Source organism: Gorilla gorilla, chromosome 19, assembly GCF_029281585.2.
Source record: "Gorilla gorilla gorilla isolate KB3781 chromosome 19, NHGRI_mGorGor1-v2.1_pri, whole genome shotgun sequence".
Lineage (NCBI taxonomy): Eukaryota > Metazoa > Chordata > Mammalia > Primates > Hominidae > Gorilla > Gorilla gorilla.
In genome coordinates, this window is record NC_073243.2 from 27,983,844 (window position 1) to 27,996,564 (window position 12,721).

The window sequence follows — 12,721 nt, forward strand, 5'->3', positions numbered from 1 at the left end:
TTAATATCTAGAGAACTGAAAGAGTCTTCTAATTGGTTAACTTGAGCAATGGGAGAATTTTTTTTTTTTTTTTTTTTTTTTTTGAGATGGAGTCTCACTCTGTTGCCCAGACTGCTGGAGTGCAGTGGCGCAATCTCGGCTCACTGCAAGTTCCGCCTCCTGGGTTCACGCCATTCTCCTGCCTCAGCCTCCCGAGTAGCTGGGACTACAGGCGCCCCCCACCACACCCAGCTAATTTTTTTGTATTTTTAGTAGAGACGGGGTTTCACCATTTTGGCCAGAATGGTCTCGATCTCCTGACCTCGTGATCCGCCCGCCTGGGCCTCCCAAAGTGCTGGGATTACAGGCTTGAGGCAATGGGAGATTTTTATAAACTTTGTCTTCATTTGATTAAGATCTATGATATTGAAAGATAAAATAATTGAGAATTCTTATTTATAATTGGTATAATGTATAAAATGTGTTATTTAATGGAAAACTTGGAAAACAACTTGTTCCTATCACATCTGGATAGAAATTCACCAGTAAGACTGCCGGGGCCTGAATATTTTTGTATGTGTGTGTATGTGTGTGGGGGGGTTATAATAATCAATGTATGATTTAATAAACATACTGCTATTCAGATTTTCTGTGTTTTTGGTATCAATTTTGGTAAGCTTTAGTTTTCAAGAAATGTGTCCACTTTAAGTTGTTTAATTTATTAACACAAATTTGTTAATTATATTTTCTCATTATCTTTAATGTCTAGAATATATGGTTATAACACTTTTTTTAGTCCTGTTATTGATAAATTTTATTCTCTACCTTTATAATCAGTCACTTTGGGAGGCCAAGGCAGGTGGATCACTTGAGGTTAGGAGTTCTAGACCAACCTCACCAACATGGCGAAACCTCGTCTCTACTAAAAATACAAAAATTAGCCTGGCATGGTGGTGCACGCTTGTAATCCCAGCTACTCAGGAGGAAGAGGCAGGAGAATCGCTTGAACCTGGAGGTGGAGGTTGCAGTGAGCCGAGATCATGCCACTGCACTCCAGCCTCGGTGACAGAGTGAGACTCCGTCTCAAAATAAATAAAATAAAATAAAATAAAATAAGTCTAGTTAGGAGTTTGACAGTTTTGTTGATCTTTGCAAATAACTACTTTTGGCATTGTCAATTTTTTCTACTACTTGTCTGTTTTCTATTATAAAGATTTCTGCTTTAATCTTTATCATTTCTTATTTCTCCTTACTATGAGCATACTTCTTTTTTATCTTCTTACAGTAGAATCTTAGGTCACTGATTTAATCTGTCTCTTTTTCTAATATAAGTATTTAAAACTCTAAGTTTCCCTCTCATCACTGCTTTAGCTGTATCTCATAAGTTGTAATATGGGTTATGGGAAATTATGATATGAAATAGTTATAATATGTTGTATATTTTTTATTATTCAGTTTAAAATATTTTTAATTACTCTCATGATTTTGTTTTGACTATGAATTATCTAGAAATGTATTGTCAAATATTTTTGTTAATAGTATATTGCTTTTGAGTTATAATTAATTCCAATGTGGTCAGAAAACATACTCTATATGAGAGCAATTATTTCAAATTTATTAAAACTTATTCTGTGGCCTAGTGGATATTGGTGAATGTACCATGTACGCTTGAAAAGAATGTTTATTCTGCAGTTGTTGGGTGTAGTGATAAACAAATATTAATTATATCAAGATGTTTGATATTATCGCTCAAATCCTCTATGTCATTAGTATTTTTTTAAATCTAGTTATATCCGATGTTGAGAGAGGAGTCTTAAAATCTCCTACTGTCATTTTGAAATTGTCTATTTATTCCTTTAATTCTGTCCATTTTTGTTTCATGTATTTTGAGGTTCTGTTCTTAAATGTATATCCATTTATAATTGCTATGTCTTCCTGATGAATTCTCCCACTTATAATTATACAATTTCCATTATTTATCTCTGACAAAATAGACTTGATGTCTATTTTATGTGACATTAATATAGTTATTTCAGCTTTCTTATGCTTGCTGTCTGTATGGTATATCTTTTTTCCATCTACTTACTTTCAACCAATCTGACACTTTATATATAAAGTGTGTCTCTTGCAGACAACATATAATTGAATACGGCCTTTATAAATTCTTTCTGATACACTCTGTTTTATTTGAGCATTTCAACTATTAAAATTTGATGTAATTATTGGCATGGTTGGATTTGGATCTACCATTATATTACTTGTTTTTTGTTTGTCCCTATACTTTTTGTTCCTATATTCCTCCTCTCTTGCCTTCTTTGGATTACTTGATATTTTTAGCATTGTTTCAATTTATTGGGTTTTTTTAGTTACACCCTTTGTGTTTTTATTATTGGTTACAATATAATCATTAACTGTGACAGTCTACCTATAGTTAGTATTATACCACTACATGTAAAGTATAGAAATTTGGCAGTCATAAGAAGTCCTTTATGTTATCACTGTAATCTGTATTACATCTATGTGCCTTAAGAGCATCGCAAGACAATGTTATAATTTTTCCTTATAAAGTTGTATATGTTTAAGAAGAAATATAAATATCTTTAATGTTTATTAATCGAGTTGCCATTTCTGACATTCTTTATTCATTCCTGAATATCTGTGTTATCTTCTGGTATCATTTCCCTTGAGCCTGAAGAATTTACTTAAGCATTTCTTGTAAGAAATTATATTATTTTTTCTTTACCTGAAAATATCTTTATTTCACCTTCATTCCTAGAGGTCATCTTCTATTCTGAGTTGGTAGATTGGGGGGCGGGGTGTTTATCTGTTTCTCTTTTTGTTTTTTATTTTCTAGCTTTCATTGTTTCTGAAGAGAATTCTGTGGCTATGTAAATCAACATTTTTCTTTATATAATATGTTGTGTCTCCCCCACCTGTTTTTAAGATTTTTCTCTTTATCTTTAGCTTCAGCCATTGGATTATTATGTATCTAAGTGTGGTTTTCTGTGAATATATTTGGCGTAGGGTTTATTGAGCCTTTTGAATCTGTACATTTTTTTTCACCAATTTCAGGAAGTTTTTGTGATTTTGAAATCATCTATTTATTCCTTTAATTCTGTCCATTTTTGCTTCATGTATTTTGAGGTTCTGTTCTTAAATGCATATCCATTTATAATTGCTATGTCTTCCCTCTTATAATTACAAAATTTCCATTCTTTATCTCTGACAATACTCTGTGACTTGATATCTATTTTATGTGACATTAATCTGCTCCACTTCAATTAAATTAAAACTTGCTCTATGACTCTGCTCTGCTTCTGGGACTCTAATTCCCTAACGTTAGACTTTTAGATATTGTCACACGAATCCCTGAGGCTAATGTTAGACTTTTAGATATTGTCACACTAGTTCCTGAGGCTCTGCTCATTTTTTTTCATCTTTCTTCTCTCACTTCTTCAGTTTGATCTGTCTTCAAGTTTACTGACTCATTCCTTTGATATTCTTCTATTAAGTCCATTCAATAATTTTTTATTCCAAATATTGTATTGTTAAGTTTTAATGTTTCTACTTGGTTTCTTTTTGTGTGTTCTGTTTTGCTGCTGAGATTTCCTATTTTTTGTCCATTTCTTTTACTTCATTGAACCTAGTTGGAAATAACTATTTTAAAGTATTTGTCTGATAATTTCAACATCTGACTCATCTCGAGGTTTGCATCTGTTCATTGTCTTTTCCATTTAGAATTGGTCACATTTTCCTAGTTTTTTGTGTTAGAGTATTTTAGATTGTATTCTGGACATTGTGAGCCTTATCTAGTCTCCAAGTTCTGTTGCAGTCCTCTGGAAAACACGGTTTTTATTTTAGCAGATGATTAACCCAAGTGGATTCAAGCTTTAAGCTCTCTCTTGTCAGTGTATACAGAGAAAATGGAATATCCATGAGGAGGAGTCTGAATTTCCAAAGATAGAATGTGTTTGGAGGAGAGGGGCAATGGGAAGGAGAACATTGTAAATACTGCCCTCAGAAGTTAATAATTCAATATTATTTAATTTTTACTATTACATGTATATGATATGTATAATCTATTTGTGTTATAGATACATAATATTGGGAACATACTTATATTTATTTATAATGTATAATTTTGAGAATTTTACAGTGTTTTAGTTTTTCTAAGAAAAGCACAACTCCAATAGTCCTTCTTTGAATTCCCAGGAGAATTCCAGATTCTCATAATACTACCACTTATCAAAATGTCATTACATGTGCCAGACATTCTGCTAAGCAATGTGCATACATTGTTTTATCAAACTTTATGGCAATACCACCAGGTAGGCATTGTTTTTATTTACAAATGAGGAAACCGAGGGTCAGAGAGGTTAAGCAACTTGCTTAGGGATACACAGCTATTAAGGGGGTAGAGATGAGATGTGAACCTAGGTGGGACTCTGTCTCCCCTTTTGATATCACTGGTTGCCAACCAAGTGGAATTAGATGATATTTATCTTGCAAATGACAGAGTGTAGAGAGAGAGAGCGTGGCACTGCGAAAATAACAATCACTTCAAAGAGGAGACAAGTATTCTAATTCTAGTTTGGGACAGACTTACTGCCAAACCTTGTAACCTTCTCAGCTTCTCTCCTTCTTCTTCCACTGTGTCTACAACAGAAATTAAAATGTACTTCATAATAATTTACAGAACTCTTTTAGAAATAAAATGAGACGATCTATGAATGTGTAATGAAAATATAATGATTGTAATGATATTTAGCCCAACTCACAAACTAACACTCCCTTTTCTAAGTTTTACAGTTAAGACTTCAACAAAGAAGGACCCAGGAACAACTGGCTAACCAAGGCATAATACCACGTGAGTACCTGCATCTCTTAATTACTGATATACATAGGGCCACACCATTTGGGAGCTGGAAAGTGCCTCAGAGGTCATTTAGTTTAAGCCAATGCATTGGTCTCCGAAGATCTTCAAAGCATTGTTATCAGCAGAAATCCCAGACCTTGGATGCTTTGCCCCGACTGCTACCTACTCACCTGCAAGGGGCTCCTTTTAATGATACTGGTTATGCCTAAAATTCCAATGTAGTGGATTTGTTCTCAGGGTAAACACAATTCATTATGGGCACCCCCGACTCATCTACTTTTAAAATTGGATATAATTAATATTCTTTCCAGAAGCATCAATTACATCATCTTTTTCTCACCTCCTGAATTTCAGTTCTGTTTGGGATATTGGAGTCCACCAGTAATTGAATATTGGTCAAGTATTTCCTTACTAGAAGGTGGAGTGGCAATACCATTTTAGCATAAATGATATAATGTTGAATTACTGGCCACTAACTGGGTAAAAGAAGAAGGATTATTGTATCTTTTAGAAGATATATTTTAAATTTTCTACCAATTCAGCAATGAAAGCTAACTCTTGGTTATCTGTAGAAATAGAGAAAAGGGTACCCTGGATGAATAAGTCATGGGTAAAGCTGCTCTAGGTCATAGATTCTAACTTCCTCTCCAACAAAATTTAAAAATCAAGATCTATAATGACTTGTGCAGAAATTCAGGTGTCTGTAAAATGCTGTTGTGACTGTTACTTCAGAGTTCAGTATACAACAAGCAGAAGTTTGCCCTTGAAAAACTGTAATGTAGTTAGTTGTATTGAAGCCCTATGTATAGCCCTATATAGTGTAGTTAGTTACATTAGTTAGAAAAAATGTTGTGTAGTTAGTTATATTGAAGCGCTATGACCCATGGCTAAACATTGAAAGTTTAGTCTTTGTTTCAGAGCCAGAACAGAACTAAGAATTGTTCAGGCCTCTTGTTTTGTAATTCAAAAGTAATCCTTTGTTCATGGCTAAGCTCTACAATAGTAAACAGTATGTGACCTTAAAGTGGGACAACTCTTTTAGAGGTTTGTGAAGTACAAAAGAAACAACTCACCCTGTGATTTCAAGGCTGTTTAAACAACATTGACAACTATGCTGAGGAAGCAAAGGAGCAAGTCTATGTGTGGCCTGTTTCATCTTAGCCTTTCCTTGGAGGTGCTAAAGACAGGAAGAAACCAAAGGTCTGCGGATGTCAGATCAGGTCAAGACAATTTCACTCAAAGCTGATAATCTATCCCTTCACCGATGTTTCTTTCTCTTTAATTCTGGAAAGGCAAATGGAGCAAATGGACCCACAACCTTTCCGTAAGCCCAAGTTGTACACATCTGATTTAAAGTTTGACTCATGTGCTTAAATACTCTGGTCCTGGGTCTTGCAGCTGGCATTTGGCTGAGAATAAACATTTTTGGAGGGATACGGGGTTAAATCTGAAAATTAGTAAAAACACCCAATGAAGATGGTAATTAACCCTAGCATACATTGTAAAATAACACCTATCATGTAAGTTATATAAATCAAATGTTCATTTGTATAGTAGAGTCCAATGAAATATAATATTTTGTTCCCCAGGAATTCCAGAATCAAATAATATGCATATTAACAAAATACCACTTAATAGAAATTTTGCGTCATTAGTCCATGGCATCACTAAGATAATTTCTAGAAAAAAATCCTACAAATCATGAAATAATAAAGCATTTTAAAATCACACACTATGATGAAGGTTTTCCCCAATCTGCAACTACCTCCTTTCAACCAGGCTTTCCAAGAGTGTAGAGTCTGCTGTGGAAAAGTGTCCAAGTCACGGCTGGTGCACACTGCAGGCCCTGCCTGTACAGACCTTTTCTACTTAGCTCTTCTCAGGAAGCTAGAGATAGGATGCATCTCTTCACCTGCTGATGGTTAGCCTCTTCAGTCCAATCAGAGATTAAACATGCAATCTACATGCATTTCAGCAGAGCAGTGTGTTTCCTCTGGCACCTAAGGAAACATGTCTAAATGCAAACAATTGGGAGAAGGAAAGAGGAACCAAGGGCCTCAGGGTATTTTCAATTCAATATAATTCAACAAATTTTATTATAAACCAGGCTATGTACAGGGGACCGTGCCAGGCACTTTAGGGACAACAATAATAAGCAAGATGGTCCCTCAGAGAGAGTCAAGATATTAGGGGGAAAGCTGATAAAAAGCACACAGAAGCAGGCTGGGCACGGTGACTCAAGCCTGTAATCCCAGCACTTTGGGAGGCGGAGGTGGGCAGATCATGAGGTCAGGAGATCGAGACCATTGTGGCTAACACGGAGAAACCCCGTCTCTACTAAAAATACAAAAAAAAGAAAAAATTAGTCAGGTGTGGTGGCAGGCACCTGTAGTCCCAGCTACTTGGGAGGCTGAGGCAGGAGAATGGCGTGAACCCAGGAGGCAGAGCTTGCAGTGAGCAGAGATCGCGCCACTGCACTCCAGCCTGGGCAACAGAGCGAGACTCTGTCTCAAAATAAATAAATAAATAAGTAAATAAAAAAAAAAGCACACAGAAGCATAATCCAGTGTGCAACTCATTACCTTACACAAGAAGACTTTATTTTTTCATTCTATTATTTAAATTTTTTGAAACAGAAAGTAAAAGAAAAGGAGAAAGGAAAAGAGGAAGGAAGAAAAGTTAATCATCCTCAGAGCCTACCTAATTCTGTGATTTTCTAATTTTTTAATTGTTACATCTTATGCACTATATATATATGTGTGTGTGCGTATACATATATACATATATATATATGCACTGGCTGAGGCAGGGTCAAGGATCTATGCCCCATTTACTGGGCCTCTCCTTGTCCCTTCCAGAAGCCCCCTGATAATTCTCTCTGCAGTGCTGGTTCTCTTCAGAATAGAGTTTGAAAACCCCTGACCTATCCCAATCCGTGTTTGTCTTTAATGTTCATGAAACTGAGGTTGAAGAGGCCTAAGAGGTTTTTCAGATGTCCCAAAGCCTACATCTAATATGGTCCCATTTTCTGCAGTTTGATTGATGAGAATGTAAATGCATGCCAGATAAAATTATTCATAAAATCTTGCTTTATTCATAAGATTTGAAATAGTTGCAATCTTTCTAAACATGTCATAAATTGTCAAAACTCAAAGTTGATGGCTAAGTGAACTGTTAATTGTCCTTAACAAATAGAAATACTATTTTTTTTTTTTTTGAGACAGAGTCTCACTGTGTTACCCAGGCTGGAGTGCAGTAGCGTGATCTCGGCTCACTGCAACCTCCGTCTCCCAGGTTCACGCCATTCTCCTGCCTCAGCCTCCGAGTAGCTGGGACTGCAGGCACGTGCCACCATGCCTGGCTAATTTTTTGTATTTTTAGTAGAGACGGGTTTCACCATGTTGGCCAGGATGGTCTCGAACTCCTGACTTCGTGATCCACCCACCTCGGGTTCCCAAAGTGCTGGGATTACAGGCGTGAGCCACCGCGCCTGGCCAGCAATACTATTTTTAACTGGTCGACAGAAGCACCTGCCACCAATTAGTCTTGAGTTTTACATTAGGTTAAATCTTCAGGGCTTATCCACTGGATAACATGCAACCCCTTCCTATTGTGGAAGAGCTGAGGCCAGAACCTGTGTCTCCTGATCCCCGCCTAGGCTCCTTTTTTCAAACGTTCAAAATGAATCGCTTGGCCTTTAAAAACACTTATATTGCTATCATAAGGCATTTTATGGCCAAAAAATTCAGTTAGAACTTAGAAAATTTAAAAAGTGTATCGTGCGAAAATGCCAAAGATAAAACAATGATTTAAATGCAATGGCTTCAGATTCTACATCATAATCTATGTTTCGCCATGATGAGCATTGAATGAAAGGTTTCACTGACTTAGCTGTATGGCAGGTCTCCCTTCAATTGCATTCCAAATTGATAATTAAATTATGAGGCTCCTCCCCCATTGACTCTAATGAGGTGAATCATGTGTAATTCTAGTGAAACTAATCCAAATGGATTGAAATTTTCTTCCTTCCCTTTTCCTGGGCATGCATTCTGCAGGTTTTGAGGTTGCTGCTGAGTAATAAACAGTGGTTAGCAACCAGCAACAAATTGTTTTTTATAATCCCCATGAATCACTTCTCTTAAACGTTCACTTTGTTCTTATGTGTGGGCATTATGAGTTTAGGCTAATTTCCCTCTTTACGTGCTTTGAATGAATTTAAAGGCACCATCTCTTGACTTTTAGTCAAGACAGGCGGGGTTCTGAGGCCAGCACAGAATCACTGGAACAACTTAAGGGTTCTCAGACCAGGTGCATTTACAATGGCAGTTGTGAAATTCACATTTTCAAAATTGGCATGAAGCCTTAATAAAATAGTCTCTCAAAGTTAACTTAGAAATATTACTTAAATGACTTATTGTTTAGATTTATCTCCAAAATCTCACCTCTAAATCTCAATATGGAGATTTCAAATTGCCTACTTTGCCATCATCAACCAGGATTCATAGGAAATGGTTTCACTATCCCACCCTTTTGGGCTCAAGGTTGCAAGAGGACATCAAGGTTCTCTACATTCTCGTGGCATTAGGACAGAAAGTCCACCTCCTTCCCTAGACCTATTGGGCCTGTTCATCATTTCTTATGCAAATTTTTCTCTCCTGCAATTCTTCTCCCTGGGTATCACTCTCCTGGGTAAAATTTTAAATAACACCATTTTATTCCAACCGCTTCAGAAGACTTAGTGTGGAAAGATGACCAGCCATGTAAATCAGACTCAATAAACTGGTCATAGAGCATTTCAGTAAATCTTTATTAATCCTCTGCTGTGAGAAAGGCTCTGGGGAACACACACAGAGAAGTCAGACTCAACTTCCATTTCAAAGCGCTTCCAGTCTAGGAGGGGCCCCAAACCACCCCCGTTTAATCATCCCATTTAATAATTTTGGACAACTTCACACCACTACATGGGAATGGCTATCCAGGAAGATTGAAGGAAAGATGACTTTTTCCTCTCCGTCTCCCTCTGCTACTAAAGTGAATCTATGATGTTTAACCCAGGGGAGAGATGAAAGAAGGTTTAATTTATTCTCCTGGAATACAGAAGATGAGATTAGAGATCTAAAGTGGATTTGAGAGGACACGGGGCCCAGAGAGGCTGCTACGTGTCCACAGAGTCTCAGAGAAAGCCCCTGCTGGCCAGAATGAAATGTCTGGGCAGCTTGGTTTCATGATCCGATCAATGTAAATGAATTTAAAGATACAATGAGCTGTCTATGAATGGTGCTGCCTTTATTTTTTTTGCAGACTAATCCAAGCTACAGCAGCCACATACTTACTGCAAAACCTTGGTAAATCCCTGAATTTTGTGGTACTTCTGAATAGCAAGAAGAATGACCGGGGCAATTCCCGCACCCATATCACATGCAGCTTCACGATAGTTTTGAGCAGTTGACTGGACAAAGTCTCTCTTCCTTTTCTCAGTGCATTCATTTGACTTGGCTTTTCCCCCACAGCACCCTACCACACACTGTCGGCTGTCTGAGCAGTACACGGCGCAAGGGAATTAATCTGTCTGCCTCTTCCCTTCTTTCTAACATCTCAAATTCAGAGATAGAAAAAGGTGCCCTGGATTTTCATGTCAATCCCATTTGGGTCAAAAATCTGACCTTCCTTCTTTTCCCCCATCTCTCCTTCAATTTTCCATTTCCCTGTTCCTTAGAAACTAGAAAACTAGTAATTACAGGCACACTTTGAATTTGTCCTTGTACCCTCCTTCTGAGAAATTCCAAAGTGTTCACAGACGTTGCAATCAAATTCTCCAAGTATGCTAGCCAGGTCTTGAACATTAGAAAGCTACATTGGGAAAATGCACTGTTTTCAGACTGTTAAGACTATTATTGGGGTAACAGACCCTTAAGACTATCATTGGAGTACTGAACTAGCAATTTATTTCCAAGCATAAAAGAAAATATAATCTCCAAAGCATTATCATTATATATATAAAAAAAATTCTCATGACCCAATTTGTCTTTAAAACCAAGACAGAGAGAAGACAAACATGAATAGGCCCATTTTTATAAGTGGGAAACTGAGAGCACAGGAAAACTCTCAGGCTTACTCAAGGTTATACCAAAAGTAGATGGCAGAGCAAGAACAGAGCTCAAATGGATGGTTCCCAAATATTTAGTTACCCAGGACTTCTTTAATTCTACCCATCACTGCCACAGGTCTTATGTTTAAAATAGTATTGTCTTCCCTGTCCACCTAAAGAATCCTACATACATTAATTATTAATCCTTGCATCTTTTAAATAGCTAATTTTATGTTTTTGAGTTAATTTTCTAATTAATGGTATATAAATGTACCAGCTAGTGCTTGTTGATGAGAACAACCGTAACTAAACCAAGCTGCTATGATTCCAGGCAGGAGCAATGAAAAGTGACAGCTTTGTTAGTCCAAGCAGCCTTTCTCTGGACAGACATACTCTTACTCTTCAGCTTCTTGAAATGCTGAAAATCAGTCCTGGTGATTCATTGCTCCATTTTTGAAGTCCTAGGTTCCCAACACCCCGAGATCAAGATCCACTGGACTTAGAAATCCCATCACAGCGGTTCTGAAGCTTTTGCATCAGAATCACCCAGAAGGCTTGTTAAAACAAAGATTCCTGGGTTCTGCTGAGAGTTTCTGATTCTATGGGGCTGGCTTGGGGCCCAGGAATTGGGATTTCTTTTTTCTTTTTTTTTTCTTTTTTTTTTTTTTGAGACAGAGTCTCACTCTGTCGCCCAGGCTGGAGTGCAGTGGCGCGATCTTGGCTCACTGCAACCTCTGCCACCTGGGTTCCAGCTAATTTTTGTATTTTTAGAAGAGACAGGGTTTCACCATCTTGGCCAGGCTGGTCTTGAACTCCTGACCTCACGATCCACCTGCCTCGGCCTCCCAAAGTGCTGAGATTACGGGTGTGAGCCACCACACCCGGCCAAGAATTGGAATTTCTAACATGTTCCCAATTGCTGAAGATGCTGGTCCGGAAGCTGCACTTAGAGAACGCTGCACTCGTTGCTGCCCCAAGTCTCTGGCTCTTTAATTCTTCCTCTTGGTCCTCTTAGTAGCAATGGATTTGGTATTGCTCCAAGCCTGCAGCTGAATGGTCCCATTAAGAGAAGTCAGGGTCTGCACCAGGCACAGCCCAACACCAGGTACAGCCCCTGCTTCTGTTGCTGGAGTTGCCCAACTCCAGGGACCCTACCCTGTGCTGAGGAGTGAGGCCCCTGCCTTCAATGAGTTCTCTGTGGTTCCACGACCTGTTTTCTCCTTTTTCTGGGATCCTGCTGGAGGCACGAGGTTACAGTGGAGAGCAGAGGACTGCAGGAAGACTGTTCTTATCTTGGGATCTTTTTTCTAAGTTCTAAGTCAGCAAATGTTTATATGCTCGGCTGACCCAAATTAGCGATAGCTTTGGGGACAGAAATAGGAATAGCCCACAACAAAACTCTGAGGCAAGAACACAAATTCCCTTGTGAGGAGCCATTAATCTTCCTCCAGGGAGAATGAGTTAGATGTGTGGCTGATTGAATTTACAACAGTATTTTAATTCAAAATCACATGGACTTTTTTTAAAATTTAGAATCCAAATTCCTTTTCAATCTTAAAAGTCAAAGTTCTTTAAATACAAAATGTTGCCATTTGATACTCCCCAGGCTGGCAGCAGAAGTGGTTTTTTGTGTATTTTCCAAAAACCCAACTGAGAGGTGGGGGGCACCATTGCTTTTGTTGGCCTTCATGGGAGGTGGCTAAAACCCACGGTCTCTGAAGTCACTGAGAAAGCAAACCTCAACCCCAGGCCCATGGCAGGATAGTTTTCCATGGTGT

At 37.9% G+C, this 12,721-nt stretch overlaps 1 protein-coding gene across 1 annotated transcript in view; it reads left to right on the forward strand.

The window, feature by feature from the left end:
* The window catches only part of MYOCD (myocardin), a 100,162-nt gene that overhangs the window by 34,310 nt on the left and 53,131 nt on the right, over window positions 1–12,721 (forward strand). The window contains exon 2 of the mRNA XM_019013327.4: window positions 4,781–4,846. Coding sequence (XP_018868872.2) covers window positions 4,781–4,846 — 66 coding nt within the window. The remainder of the gene's footprint in view (window positions 1–4,780; window positions 4,847–12,721) is intronic.